General features: G+C 34.6%; 1 protein-coding gene across 4 annotated transcripts in view; it reads right to left on the reverse strand.

Annotated features, from left to right (window-relative positions):
- LOC123679769 (potassium voltage-gated channel subfamily H member 8) overlaps positions 1-14,439 on the reverse strand; it is a 444,333-nt gene that overhangs the window by 330,476 nt on the left and 99,418 nt on the right. For all 4 annotated transcript variants that reach the window (XM_045617253.1, XM_045617252.1, XM_045617255.1 and 1 more), the window contains one exon: positions 9,476-9,613. In XM_045617253.1, coding sequence (XP_045473209.1) covers positions 9,476-9,613 — 138 coding nt within the window. The remainder of the gene's footprint in view (positions 1-9,475; positions 9,614-14,439) is intronic.

The following is a 14,439-nucleotide window of genomic DNA, read 5'->3' on the forward strand; positions in this document are numbered from 1 at the left end:
GGGTGGCCATTTAAAAACGAAACAGACGAGATTACAGACGAAATAAATTTTTTCGATAGAAATGCTCGGACAGGTCGATTTCTGTTTCGAGGGGGACAACTTAAGATGTAGGTTACGGACGCATAGCGCTTCAACCCTTGCTGCTACAACCCCCACCCTCAATTTTTGAATAGGGAAGATGGGGTGAGTGATACCTCAATTTAAAGGTATTTTTATACTGATTTCAGCACAGTAATTGTTTTTTCATTTTATGCATTAGTTCTCGAAATATTCATGCGTTAGTTAGTTAGGAAGGAAGCCACAGTCATGGTTGTTTTGAAGCTCAAAATGTCGATTTTTCACAAAACACTACAAGTGCCATGAAAACACTACTTCATTTTCAAATACTTAGTTAAGAATATTTCGAGAACTAATGCATAAAATGAAAAAATAATTACTGTGCGGAAATCAGTATAAAAATACCTTTCAAATGAGGTATCACTCACCCCATCTTCCCTATTCAAAATTTGGGGGTGAGGGTTGTAGCAGCAAGGGTTGGAGCGCTATGCGTCCGTAACCTACATCTTAAATTGTCCCCCTCGAAACAGAAATCGACCTGTCCGAGCATTTCTATCGAAAAACTTTATTTCGTCTGTAATCTCGTCTATTTCGTTTTCAAATGGCCACCCTGTATATATTCCAATTCAAAATTTTAATCATGTGATTTAATCTATAGGGTGATATTACCTACCCGAGTCATAACAGGAATAGATAATGTTAAGGGTAGACGAAGGGTCCTGACGTAAAATAAATAATGAGATAAGTGAAAAAAATATACTCAGCATACTCCCCCCTCTCGACGGGCCGGATTCCTTTCATAACTGGAAGTATTCAAAAGTCAATACTATTTTAGCTTAGTAGAGAATATAATTATCCCAATTTTTAGAATTCCATTAGGACCTCCATATGTTTTTATTTCTTATAATATGAAAATCGTTTAATCTTGAAAAGAGTTCAAAATGATGGTTTATGTAGCTCAGGGCTGACGAAGAATCGATTATTTTTTTTCAAAGCAGCACGCTCCAGCGCTTGGCTTCGCCGCAAACCCAGCGTCTTAGCTAGAACAGCTCCGGTATGCATAGGTATTCCGATCTAACAGGCAAGATGTCCATTCGACCATGTTGAACGTTTCTTCATAGGCGACGTGTATTTAGTCGGATGTGATTACTGTTACACTTAATCAACAAATAAGTTAAATATCCGTTATCTTCAATCGAATTATAAAAAATCGAATTTGGCATTAGTACTCTTCTGACCTAACCTAACTTTACTTTCCATCAATTTACTTATATTCAGTTTATTTATGCGATTGTGACGTTATTTCATTTTTTATGTATGTACAGGGTGGGCAAATAAGCGAGGTAAGCGGCTATATCTCAGGATCCACTCATCGTAGAGACTCGCGATAAAAAATTTTACCACTAAAGTGTACTTACAAGAGAACACACTGGAAATTGTTTTGAAGTTTATACCTCTACCGCTAGGGGCCGCATAGCTACCGTTGAGTAGAAAAATGAATTTTACTAGAATATGTTTCATATGAAGTTGAAGAAAGAATATGATCACTGTAATACTTGGAAAATTCTCTGTCTTTTTGAATTGTCACTTTCGATTTTACGACATTAAATAAGGGTAGGTGAAAGGGAGAAATCTGACTGATTGAAACGCCTGTAACTTCAGTTTGGCTCAACATTTTTGAGCAAATTAGATCTCGTCTGAAAGATAATATGTTGTTGATTGAGGACAATAAAGACTCATGATAAATTTGTTTTTGCTGCTTTCGATAGGGGGCGCTATGTCAGAAGTTCATTGTTTTGTTCATTTAACTCCGAAATTTCAAATGTAATGGTAGGATTTTTTTAACAGAAACAGAAATTCCATCAAATTTGCATGAAAACACCTGAAGGTCGCAAAGCGATAATTTCATGCGTTCTGAGGTTATGGCCGAAAGATATTCTTACTGATGCACTGCGAAAAATCAAATTGTGTTTTAAGTTCTGACAGAAACAGAAATCACATCAAATTTGTATTAAAAAACCAAAAGGTCGCAAAGCGATAGCTTCAGGCGTTCTGGAGTTATGGCCGAAAAAAGATATTCTTCAACTGATGCACTGAAAAACCAAATTGTGTCTTCTTTCGGCCATAACTCCAGAACGCCTGAATCTATCGCTTTGCGACCTTTTGGTTTTTTCATACAAATTTGATGGGATTTCTGTTTCTGTTAGAACTTAAAACACAATTTGATTTTTCGCAGTGCATCAGTTGAAGAAAATCTTCTTTCGGCCATAACTTCAGAACGCATGAAATTATCGCATTGCGGCCTTCAGGTGTTTTCATGCAAATTTGATGGAATTTCTGTTTCTGTTAAGAAAATCCTATCATTACATTTGAAATTTCGGAGTCCAATGAACAAAACAATGAACTTCTGATTTAACGCCCCCTATCGAAAGCAGCAAAAACAAATTCATCATGACTTTTGTCCTCAATCAACAAGATATTATCTTTCAGACGAGATCTAATTTGCTCAAAAATGTTGAGCCAAACTGAAGTTAAGGCGTTTCAATCAGTCAAATTTCTCCCTTTCACCTACCCTTAATTGATATCGTAAAATCGAAAGTGACAATTCAAAAAGATAGAGAATTTTCCAAGGATTACAGTTATGATATTTTTTCTTTAACTTTATATGAAACATTTTCGAGTAAAATTCATTTTTCTACTCGACGGTAGCTATTACACCCCCTAGAGGTAGAGGTTTAAACTTCAAAACAATTTTCAGTGTGTTCTCTTGTACACTTTAGTGGTAAAATTTTTTACCGCGAGTCTCTACGATGAGTGGATCCTGAGATAAAGCCGCTTACCTCGCTTATTTGCCCACCCTGTACATATTATATGTAAAATTTAGAGATAAATATAGAATTATTTCTACAAGGAGTTAATTCTAAACTAATAAACTTCTAATTGGGTACTAGGCAAACAGGGCCATTCAACTAAAAAGAACCATTGGTCATGTACATCTATACAGGGTCATTCACCACGATGACCTTTTAGACGTTCATGGAAAACTAATGATAATTTTGTGCTAAAAATTTACATACGGTAGAGCGGTGTGACTTTGCCAACGGAGGTGACTTTGCCGAACTGCCTAATATGTTAAGTATCACTTTGTTTTCGTAAAGTTGGAAACATCTTACAGAAATCGAATCGGAACCTTTAACCACACTATATACCCAATTTCAAGATGGCGGGCGAAGACGAACAGTTTGAAAGTGACTCTGTTAAATCTGGCAGAGAAAGTGAATTTAAATGCGTTCAATGCAGGAAAAAAGTAGTGGAACCGGTGGAGTGTTATAAGTGCTCTGAAATTTTCCACCCAAAATGCATGGATCAGGCCGCAGGTCAAAAATCCACAATTTGCAAGCACGAAGAAGGAAACATCAGAAAACTCGCAAGAGAAATCAACGAACTTCGAAATGAAAAAGATATTCTGAGCATTGAGTTAACATACATCAAAGAGTTACTCAAGGAATCTCGAGAAAAAAATAGAATACTCATGGAAAATAATGCACTTCTGAAAAATCATACTGAAGATGTCGAAAAAACTGATAATTTAATAAAGGTTAAAAATGTAAACAAAGAAAAAAGTTGACAATATAAAGATGATAACAAAAGTCAAAGTCAAGACACAAGGAATGAGAAAAATAATGAAATGTCATATGCCAAAAAGACGGTACACAGAATATTGGAACTACCCTCTCATAGAACTGATGCAGTTGATACGTCTAAAAGTCAAAAAGCTTATGTCAACGTAGAACGTCAAATCAGCATAAACAACAAACAAACGTCAGCACAGGATGGGGAATGGACAACGATTATACGCAATAAAAATAAAACTAAACCTAGGAGTGAAGTAATATGCACAGGCTCAAAAAAAACGACAAACTCTATAATAAAGGGAGCAGCCAAACGGAAATGGATCTATGTTGGCAGGATTCAAGGCAAGGACATCACTGAAAAACAAATAAAAGATTATCTTGGAGAAATGAATCAAAATGAGGAAATAGAAGTGAAAAAGCTGAATACGCAAGGCAGCAATTCAGCTTTCAGTGTTGGGGTACAAACAGATGAGTTGTTCAAATCAATCTGTAGTCCGGAGATCTGGCCTGAGGGGGTCATAGTGAGAGAATTTTCCTTTCGGAATTTATTTCAAAAACCTGGAACAAGAAGGAGAGGGGCTGTTGCTTCCCAATTCAACTGAATACACTGATCCAATTTCTGTTCTTCACCAAAATGTTCAGTCTATAACCAATGTAATCGATAACATAGAAGATATGATTCAAACTTTGGATAACTTGAAAGCAATATGTGTAACTGAACATTGGAAAAGTTTTGAACAACTTCAGAACCATAACATCAAAGGTTTCCACATAGCCAGTGCCTTCTGTCGCAGCGAATTCAAACATGGAGGAAGTGCCATTTATTTAAAAAAAGGTATCAAATATCAAGAAAGAAAAGACATATTTAAACTTTCAATTGAGAAGATAATGGAAATTGCCTCAGTTGACATGAAGATAGGTACAAAAATTATCACTTTAATATCACTGTATACTACCCCAGGGGAAACAAAAAAATTCCTGAAAAAATTTGAAGAGCTTCTTCAGATGATATGCTGGGAAAACAAAACAGTAATTATTGCAGGCGATTTCAATATTAACCTCCTTGATAAATCCAATAAAAGTACAATCCAGTTCCTTGATTTACTTGATTCATACGGAATAAAAGCTAGCATCAACGAGCCAACAAGATCAACCTTATACAGTAAATCTTGCATAGACAATATTCTCATCAACCAACAAAACTTTACAGCAGAATTAATAAAAACAAATATTTCAGATCATGATACAGCCCAGATGATAACAATAAAGGAGCAGATACACCAAAGTCAGAAATACCAATATAAAAGAATTGTAACATCAAACCACTTGCAAAATTTAGCAGAAAGTCTGAAGCTCTTGGATTGGAATGTTTTATACAACATTCCAGATGAGTTGGTAGAGGAACAATGGAATACCTTCACAAATTTATTTAAAAACAAACTAGACCAGGCATGTCCAATGAGAAAGATGAAAGTTGCTACGAAAAAAACTCCAAAACCAAGAAGTGAGGAAATAATAAACTGTAAGACCAGACTCGACTTATTACATGTTTGTAAGACTTTTAATCATGCTTTCATGAAATCTTACAAGGAAGTTAAAAAAGAATATGACGAATTGTTGAGAAAAGAGAAAAGCAATAAATTTAAACAGCATATTCTAAACTCTGACAACAAAATGAAAACCCTTTGGAGAACAGTTGCAACAATTAAGAATAATTCTAGTAAAGAGATTCCTGCAAATCCCACTGAAATGGCACAAAAATTCAATCTGCATTTTGCAACAGCAGCTGAAGAGAAAATAAGTCACCAAAAAAATATACCATTTCAACATGACCTCGAAAGAAATGATAATAAATTTAATTTCCACCCAATAACAAAGGAAGAAACATTGAAATTAATAGGAAGGCTCAAGAATAAAAACAGTTCAGGAATAGATGATATTCCAATGAAAACTGTAAAATTCTGTATGGAAGAGATAGCAACTCCACTAACCTATCTCATTAATAATTCAATGAAATATGGTGTTTTTCCGGAACTTTTGAAGCAAGCCCTCATAAAGCCAATATATAAAAAAGGTGAAGAGAATAAACCCGAAAGCTATAGACCTATCAGCATACTTCCTACCTTCTCAAAAATTTTAGAGTTGGCCATCTGTGAACAACTAGTGACTTTTCTCATGCAGGAGAAAATCCTGAAATCATCACAACACGGATATGTGAAGGGGAAATCAACAACTACAGCCGCATTCGAATTCATTCAAAATGTACTTAATGGCTTGGAAGACTCCAAAGTAGTGATTGCCCTATTGCTGGATCTATCTAAGGCCTTCGACACTTTAACCCACGATTATTTATTGACAAAAATGGAATACTATGGAATAAGAGATACAGAAAAAGAATGGTTTAGATCTTACCTATCTAATCGTAAGCAAAGGGTCGCTATCGATGTAAATGGCACAAGAACTATATCTGAAGAAGCATGCATACAACTTGGTGTTCCACAAGGGAGTATCCTTGGTCCTATACTCTTTATCATCTTCATCAATGACTTATACAACAAAGTTGAACATCATATGATAAACTATGCCGATGATTTCAACTTAACGCTGAGTGCATCCAGTTTCCCCGAAATTTCAAATATTGTCCAAAGCACTTTAGAACAAACGATGCAATGGTTCCAAGTCAACAGACTATGTATGAACGTAGAAAAAACATGTGCCATTCTTCTGAAGACTGCTCATTCTGGTTTTGTAACACCATCACAGATCAAACTCAATAACAATAACGTCGTACTGCAAAATTCTGGACGCTTCCTGGGTCTCACAATAGATGAAAATTTAAACTGGAGCGAACATATATCATCGCTATGCACCAAGCTAGCTTCCATCTGCTACTCACTGGGTGTTTTAAGAAGATATTTAGACTTATCATCCATTAAGATAATCTATCAGGCTACATTCGAATCTAAACTAAGGTATGGAATTGTTTTTTATGGAAGTGGAAACACTATGGATCGTGTTCTGAAGATGCAGAAGAGAGCTGTTAGAACAATTATGCGAATGAAAAGTAGGGAATCATGCAGAGGAATATTTCGGAAAAATTGCCTGCTAACTGCAATTGCAGTTCACATACAAGAGTGCCTTATATTTGTATTCAAAAATAAAAACTACTTTCAGAGTAAAACTACAACAAGCTATAACACAAGGACAACAAAGTTGAAATATCCACAACATAGACTTACATTAACGGAAAAGGGACCAGAATATAGTTGTATTAGATATTACAATAAAATTATAGATTACACAGAAGAAACAACCACCCTCAAAAGATTTAAAAAGCAAATTTTCAAGCTTTTAATACAAATCGAACCATACACGGTGGAAGAGTTTTTGATGTATGATGTGGGGAGCTGGAACAGGACCTCTAATCAGTAGATGTTTGAAATATTTTTTTTTGACGCTATTTCATTTCAAGAAGTTATGTATCACATCTCTACTTTACTTGAAATAAAGCTTGTTATTATTATTATTATTATTATTATTACCCATGTTACAACCGTCGCAGTCGTCTGGCGTACTTTGAATGGTGTGCTTCTGTATGTTATGTGAGCGGGTAATTTTTTAACGAGGGTATATATGCGAAATACTAGGTGTTGTGCAGAAAATATGGCGAACGGTACATCGAAATAAATTTAGCAGCTTACTTAAAATTCATTAAATGTCACGTTAAAAAAAAACTGAAAACATTTGGTTGAGAGGATTTCGACATTTCGGGAAATTTTTTATTGAGGCCCTTTGGCGGGAGACATTGCCACATACCAAATTTGTTTCACCTGTTTTATTTTGAGGCACAATTATGGGTCGTCGATAAAAAAAATGGGGGCAAGGGAATATAGTATCTAATTATACGGAAAAAACACTAATCCGAGCAATCAATGCAATTCGAAAAGAAAACATTTCAATACAGACAGCTTCCGAAGTGTACAACATTCCCAGAATAACTCTTTGAAATAAAATTAACAAAAGATATATGGACAAACCCGGAGGCACTAGTGCACTAACATATACTGCCTGCACTTCATTAAATTGCCCAAAAACGCATTTTCAAGGTAGTGGCAAAGTCGCACCGATTTGCGGGTCACTAAAAAAAAAGAAGTGTGCACCTTTTCATCTGATTCTAACCACACCAGTCGACAACTAAAATGTTCAAATTAAACATATTTTGCACAGGACTTATCTCACAAAAAAACGAAAAAGTTACACCAAGAAAACTAGAAAAAGTGGTGCTAAGTCACACCGCTCTACGGTACGTTTTTTTCCGAAAACATACTCTTTCTGCAGAAATATTCAAAAAAATTTGGTCCCAGTTGACACCATTGTTTTGATAAGAATCCCATGAAACGTTGAGTTTTTAACCAAGGTATGGCATATTGCTGAAATTTTCATCAAAAAAGCTATCCAATGATACAGTAATATCCTGGGTGTGCTTTTTGAAATAAGGAAGTAGTAGTCTTTTTCCGGTACAACCGGAAGTTGTAGAGGTCTGAAAATATTTTAGGGAGAAAGATCATTGTCTCAAACCACAACATGCAAATTTTCAGCACAAAATTTTGATTAGTTTTCCATAAACTGATGCACGGCGAAAAACTAAATTTTGTCTTCAAGTTCTGACAGAAACAGAAATCCCATCAAATTTGTATGAAAAAACAAAAGGTCGCAAAGCGATAGCTTCAGGCGTTCTGGAGTTATGGACCCCTATGGAAAGCAGCAAAAACAAATTTATCAAGAGTATATTTTGTCCTCAATCAACAAGATATTATCTCTCAGACGAGATCTAATTTGCTCAAAAACGTTGAGCCAAACTGAAGTTACAGGTATTTCAATCAGTAAGATTTCTCCCTCTCCCCTACCCTTATTTGATGTCGTAAATTCGAAAGTGACAATTCAAAAAGATAGAGAACATTGTCGAGTAAAATTCATTTTTCTTCTCGACGATAGCTATTACGCCCCCTAGCGTTAGAGGTATGAACTTCAAAAGAATTTCCAGTGTGTTTTCTTGTACCTTTTAGTGGTAAAAGTTTTTACCACAAGTCTCTTCGATGAGTAGATCCTGAGATATAGCCGCTTACCTCGCTTATTTGCCCACCCTGTACATGACCAAAGGGTTGGTTTTAGTTGAATGGCCCTTTTTGCTCAGTACCCAATTATTAGTTTATTACTATAGTTATTATCATTATTATATCCATTTCAGCAACAAGTATAAATGAAACATTCACACGGAAGTTGAGATGTTGCAGCAAAAATGCTCGATATGAAACAGTCTAGATATCCGATTGAGAGCTATAGTGCACGTCACATATGAAGCGATATTAGGCATAAGTCTACTGGATATCTAAGCGTTACATCAGAATATGCCTCCTGGCCTGGATACATGAATGTATCAAGTAACTCACTCACTCAAGTAACTTTTTCATAACAAAAAAACTTATTGCAGCATTCACAGCATAAGACATTAAAGATACAACTATATAAAGCATTCCATTTCACTTCGACGGAGCTCAGAAATGTGCTACACTTCATTAGCAGATTTTTCACATTCAATAAAACGTAATCGTATATGGTTTCAGCCAAATTGACGTCTAACATACGAACACTGCCATCCCGCCATTCAGAATAGCACGTAAGCCGTGGAAGAATCTGTATTACCTCGGAAAATCCATCGCAGCAAGCCATGCAACTAATCTACAGCGGGAAAAATGAAACGGAGTGCCATTTACTGCTCTTACCGCTGTCATAAAGCTCGGAATCGGACATTTCTGCCATTTTTGTGTTCGTGATATCCTTGTGCGAAGCGAGAAAGAGGACGACTTCTCTCTTTTCATTCTTGATGGGGACTACGTCGAGTAAACACCAGAAAGGGGTTCCTGTTGGAAAAACAGATTATTAGAATTGATTCATATCTTGAGTCAAATTTTATTCTTTACTGAATGAGCTATTTGACAATATAAATAGTTATTTACTTTACTAGGCAGCCAAAGTAGTAGATTGACTGCCGCGGCTGATAGTTCATAGGAATTCTGCCAAGGCAGTCAATCTACTTTGCTGCCGAATTGAACATATAGTATTTTCTCTATTTTAGTAACGTAATGACTTCATTACAGTACTAAGAACAGTGCTATAATGAACTCATTACAGCAATGTTTCCAGTTATATTTTTCGTTCTGTGGTTTTCTACACTGACTTCCGATGCGATCCCATTTCAACACACGTCAATTGTCAAAATTATATAATTTGGATATAGTGAAATGATTTGCAACATTATTCGAAATTTTTCTTAATTCTGGTGGTGCTAAATCGATTTCGTCAGACATAATTCAAGAATTAAATGCGTCATTATAAATTATATCAAAATTCGAAAAGATACTAATCAAATTCAAATTTTGATATTATTTCATAAAACTTGACCGAAATAGGGATAATATCGTCTAATACTTGTTGCAGAAGGCAATTCCAACAAATCATGAATTTCGCGTTCTTGTTGGAATAGGAGCCCAGTCTGCAACTTGTTTCAGAATATACTCTTCTTCGATTGTTTATAATAATATATGTAGGATATTGTTTTTGCAAATTATTACAATTCCCACAATTATTTTTATTCTTCCTGTAGTGATAAATTGAAACGAAATTTGATAGAAATCGCAATTGTTCAAATGGTTGATTGCTATGCTACATGCTACATGGAAATGTATATGTCCATAACAATTATATTTTGACAACTTCTGAAATATCTTACAGGTTTTTGGAAAAGTATAGGGTATATTTATATTATGGACAGTGAAAGCGACTGAGAAGTACTCCTCTAGAAATAAGGGAGGTGGCAAACAATATTAATTTTTGGTGTGTAATTATTTATGTAATTTTGTTTAATGATTCGCTGGATTTATCTTTTTTTTTGCACTTCAATTGCGCACTGGCGGATTTATTGGGGTATGCTTTTGTTGGGGCATTTGAATGTAAAATCTTTAGTTCCTAAGTTAAATGAACTCAATTTGGAATAGAAATAAGGATATCGGGTGTGTAGTCAAACTTGATCAATTTTATCTCTTTATTGCTTCAGCCTCTTCTGAAGCAATAAAGAGATAAAATTGATCAAGTTATTCCAAATTATAAATTGTTAGTCGAGATTTCCAAGTAGTTAAATGAACTCAAGTTATTTTTTGATGAAGAATGAGTTTGACATACTTGCATTGTCAGAGACTTGGTTAAATGATTTAAAAAGATTAATGATTACAAATTTTCAATTTGTCAGAGTAGATAGAAATACTAATGATAGGTGCGAGGCCGTTATGATTCAAAAAGACTAATGATTACAAATTTTCAATTTGTCAGAGTAGATAAAATACTAATGATAGGCGCGAGGCCATTATAATTAATTTTTTCGTGTTTTTTTTTATTTTTCCTTTTATTAAGTAGGTATAACATTTTTGGTGATGATTTTTTGTGTTTCAAATCGTTGTAAATCATTGTGCTTCAGTTCGAGCGTATTACGAAAAAATTATAGTAAAACATTATTTTATTCATAAATGCCAAAGCCAAAGCTTAATGATTTTTGTTTGGAAAATTTGATTGTCTTCAATATTTTTTTGCTAGAAAAAGTAATGTAAAAAAAATTATGAAATCGGAAAGTTTTATTGGAGATAACATACCAATAAGTTGAAAACGTCAACCAAACTCGTGAATGATGTTGAATGATGAAATCATCAACGATGTAAAGCAAGCCGGAAGAGGCTAACGAATGGGAGATAAAGAGATCAAAATAATATCCCATGCCGACGACGCAGTAATCATCTCAGAAGACGAAGATAACTTCAGCAAAAGCGCTGAACATGGAAATATCCCTGAAAAAAACGAAATCACTAACTGCAGCTAGAGAACCACGGAGATGTAAACTCGCTTTTTGAGTGTAGAACAAGTGATGTCATTTAAATATCTAGGGGCGAATATTACAATCAACAGGAATTTGAAAGAGGAAGTCAAAGCCCAAACAACAAAGGCATCATTAATATCAGGCTACCTAAGAGATAATGTTTGGCGTAATAAACACATAAGTACAAGGAGCAAAGTCAGAATTCATAAGACGTCCGTCAGACCGATTATGATTTATGCAATAGAAACCAGAGCCTAGAACACAGTAACTAAGCGACTATTAAGGACAACTGAAATGTGAACACTGAGGTCAATAACAGGTCATACGCTATTTGACCGGAACAGAAGCGAGGAAATAAGGGAAATGTGTGAGATTCAGGACGTGGTAAGATGGTCAAGAAACCGAAGAAGAAAATGGAGAGGCCATGTGGATAGAATACCAGATTACAGGTTGGCTAAGATATCAAAAGAAAATAAGCACAATACTTCTAGACCCCCTGGACGACCACCCATGAGATGGTATGAAAGCTGGTCTTCATCATCTCAACTCCGCCTGGAAAACCATTTATGCAAACTCAGGACCTTAGTCCTAACGTAAAAGGAGAAGAAGAAGAGGAAGAAGATTTTTTTCCATATTTTCAAACTTACAGTGGTCTACCAGAAAAAAGTTCTCGAGGGAGAAGGAGGACAATTCACCCTGCACGTGTTATATGATGTACCTAAACCTAAAAGTGTAAAATTATATGGTACCTCCAATCCTATATAGAAAAACCAGTACCTTCCTATATGGATTCATTAATACTTGGGGCTTGTCCATTAATCACGTGATCTTTTTTTAGCATTTTTTTAACCCCCCCTCCCCCATTGGTGATACGTAGTGAGGATTAAGACCACCCCCCCTCCCCCTTCTCAACATCGCGTGTATTTTTAATACCTACAACGAATCTTAAAATTTTCTGAATATTATCTTAATTTAAATACAGGTATAAACTATAATCTTATTTTATTCTAAAATTAAGGACCATAATAAAAATGTCTACACCAGGTTGCAAGTTTTTTTTGATTGCCATAACAATAATAATAAACGAAGAGTGTAATCATAGGAAAAACATGTATTGTACTAGTACATGAATATATTTAATGTAGTCAAGGTCACTACACGCCGCGCCGTGCCGCTTAATATTTGTTTAAAAATCGCGCGTTTGACGAAAAAATAAATACACGTGATATCTTACTACACCCCCCCTCCCCCTTGTGATATTTTCGTGATTTTTATCAAACCCCTCCCCCCCCTTTCAAGCCTCACATGATTAATGGACAATCCCTTGACAGAAATCTATTGTGTTATCGACATTTAAATGAAACGTGATAACGATCCATTTTTCAAATTTGGAAAAGGTTTCCGAAATTATCTTATCAATCGATGAGTCACTATGATGTGGAGAAGGAAGGGGTGCCGATTTTTAGCGTAACGAATCGTTGAAAAGTTTGTGTCAAAACCGAAACGTGAAAATTTAACCGCCCATTCATTAATTCGAATTGATAAAATTGACAAGTGAAAAGTCAATACCGATTTTTAACATTATCCATTAATAATGAATTAGGATACCACCACAGGATCAATGGTAAAATCATTGAGTATTCCTTCTAAATTCAATTGAAACATTTCTGTTAATTTTAGAAAAAAATATTGTTGGATTTTAATTTAGTTGGTAGATTGATATTCTCTATTTGATTTCGAAATCTTATGATTACAATTTTTTTCGAAGGTTTTTAGTTGAAATTCTAATTTATTTAGTTTAATTCAATCTAATTTTCAAAACAATATACATCACTTTCCACTGAATAATGACTACTGAAAGGCCGAGCCAGAATAAACCAGTCATGCCTGCATTGAATTTGCAATGAGAAAAAAATTACGATCGACTAAAAATCGAATTGAATGCAAAATCAGATAAAACCATATTTTCAATTGAAAAAGTTTAGTTATACCACAAAAAACAAATTAATCTGAGGAAAAATAAATCAGTGGCAATAAATTCCATCTAATTCTGTCATAACGAGATATGAATTTAGTTCGATCACCGTGCTTTCCAAAGCGCCCTCCTCACTACAATTATTATCCACATCTATATTAAATCAAATGGTGTAGAAATCTCTTTTGCTCGTATCAAATATGTTAAAGCCATAACCCATAATGAACAATCAGTAGTCACCTCTATAAACTGGCTTTTCATTTTGTATTTATATAATAGATGTAGGTATTAACACGGAATATACTGTGTGGAAAAGCCCAATGGAATAAATTCATTATTATGGTTGCGGTACAAATTTATTGAAAATCCCGAAACACTTCAAATTCAAAATAGTCATTCTTCTTCGTGAGAGTGCGAACCCTACTTTCAACCATAGTATAAAGACTATTATGCTATGCTTATAGTATGCTTCAACTATGCTTCGAAAGACAGGTAAGACTTCCAACTTTTCTAGGCTTGTGATACATCGTTTGAAAGTTCGCGTCATTCTCTATTCAGAAATGTTATCATTTTCATGTTTATTTTAAAAATCGGAATAGAAATAAAAATAAAATTTGGTACAATACTACAATATCTAAAACTGAAATGTAATACAAAAATGATGAATGATGATAAGACCTATGTATATTAATACAAAAAGTAGCAAGGAAAATATGAATGTTAATGAAGTAGATGTTCATTATAATTATTTGCTACATTTTGTATTTAATTTTAGTTTTTAATATTGTACCAAATTTTGCTGATCATATAATTTTATTTTCTCTATTCTAATTTCTGCAATAAACATG

Source organism: Harmonia axyridis, chromosome 5 (genome assembly GCF_914767665.1).
Source record: "Harmonia axyridis chromosome 5, icHarAxyr1.1, whole genome shotgun sequence".
In the NCBI taxonomy this organism is placed as follows: Eukaryota; Metazoa; Arthropoda; class Insecta; order Coleoptera; family Coccinellidae; genus Harmonia; species Harmonia axyridis.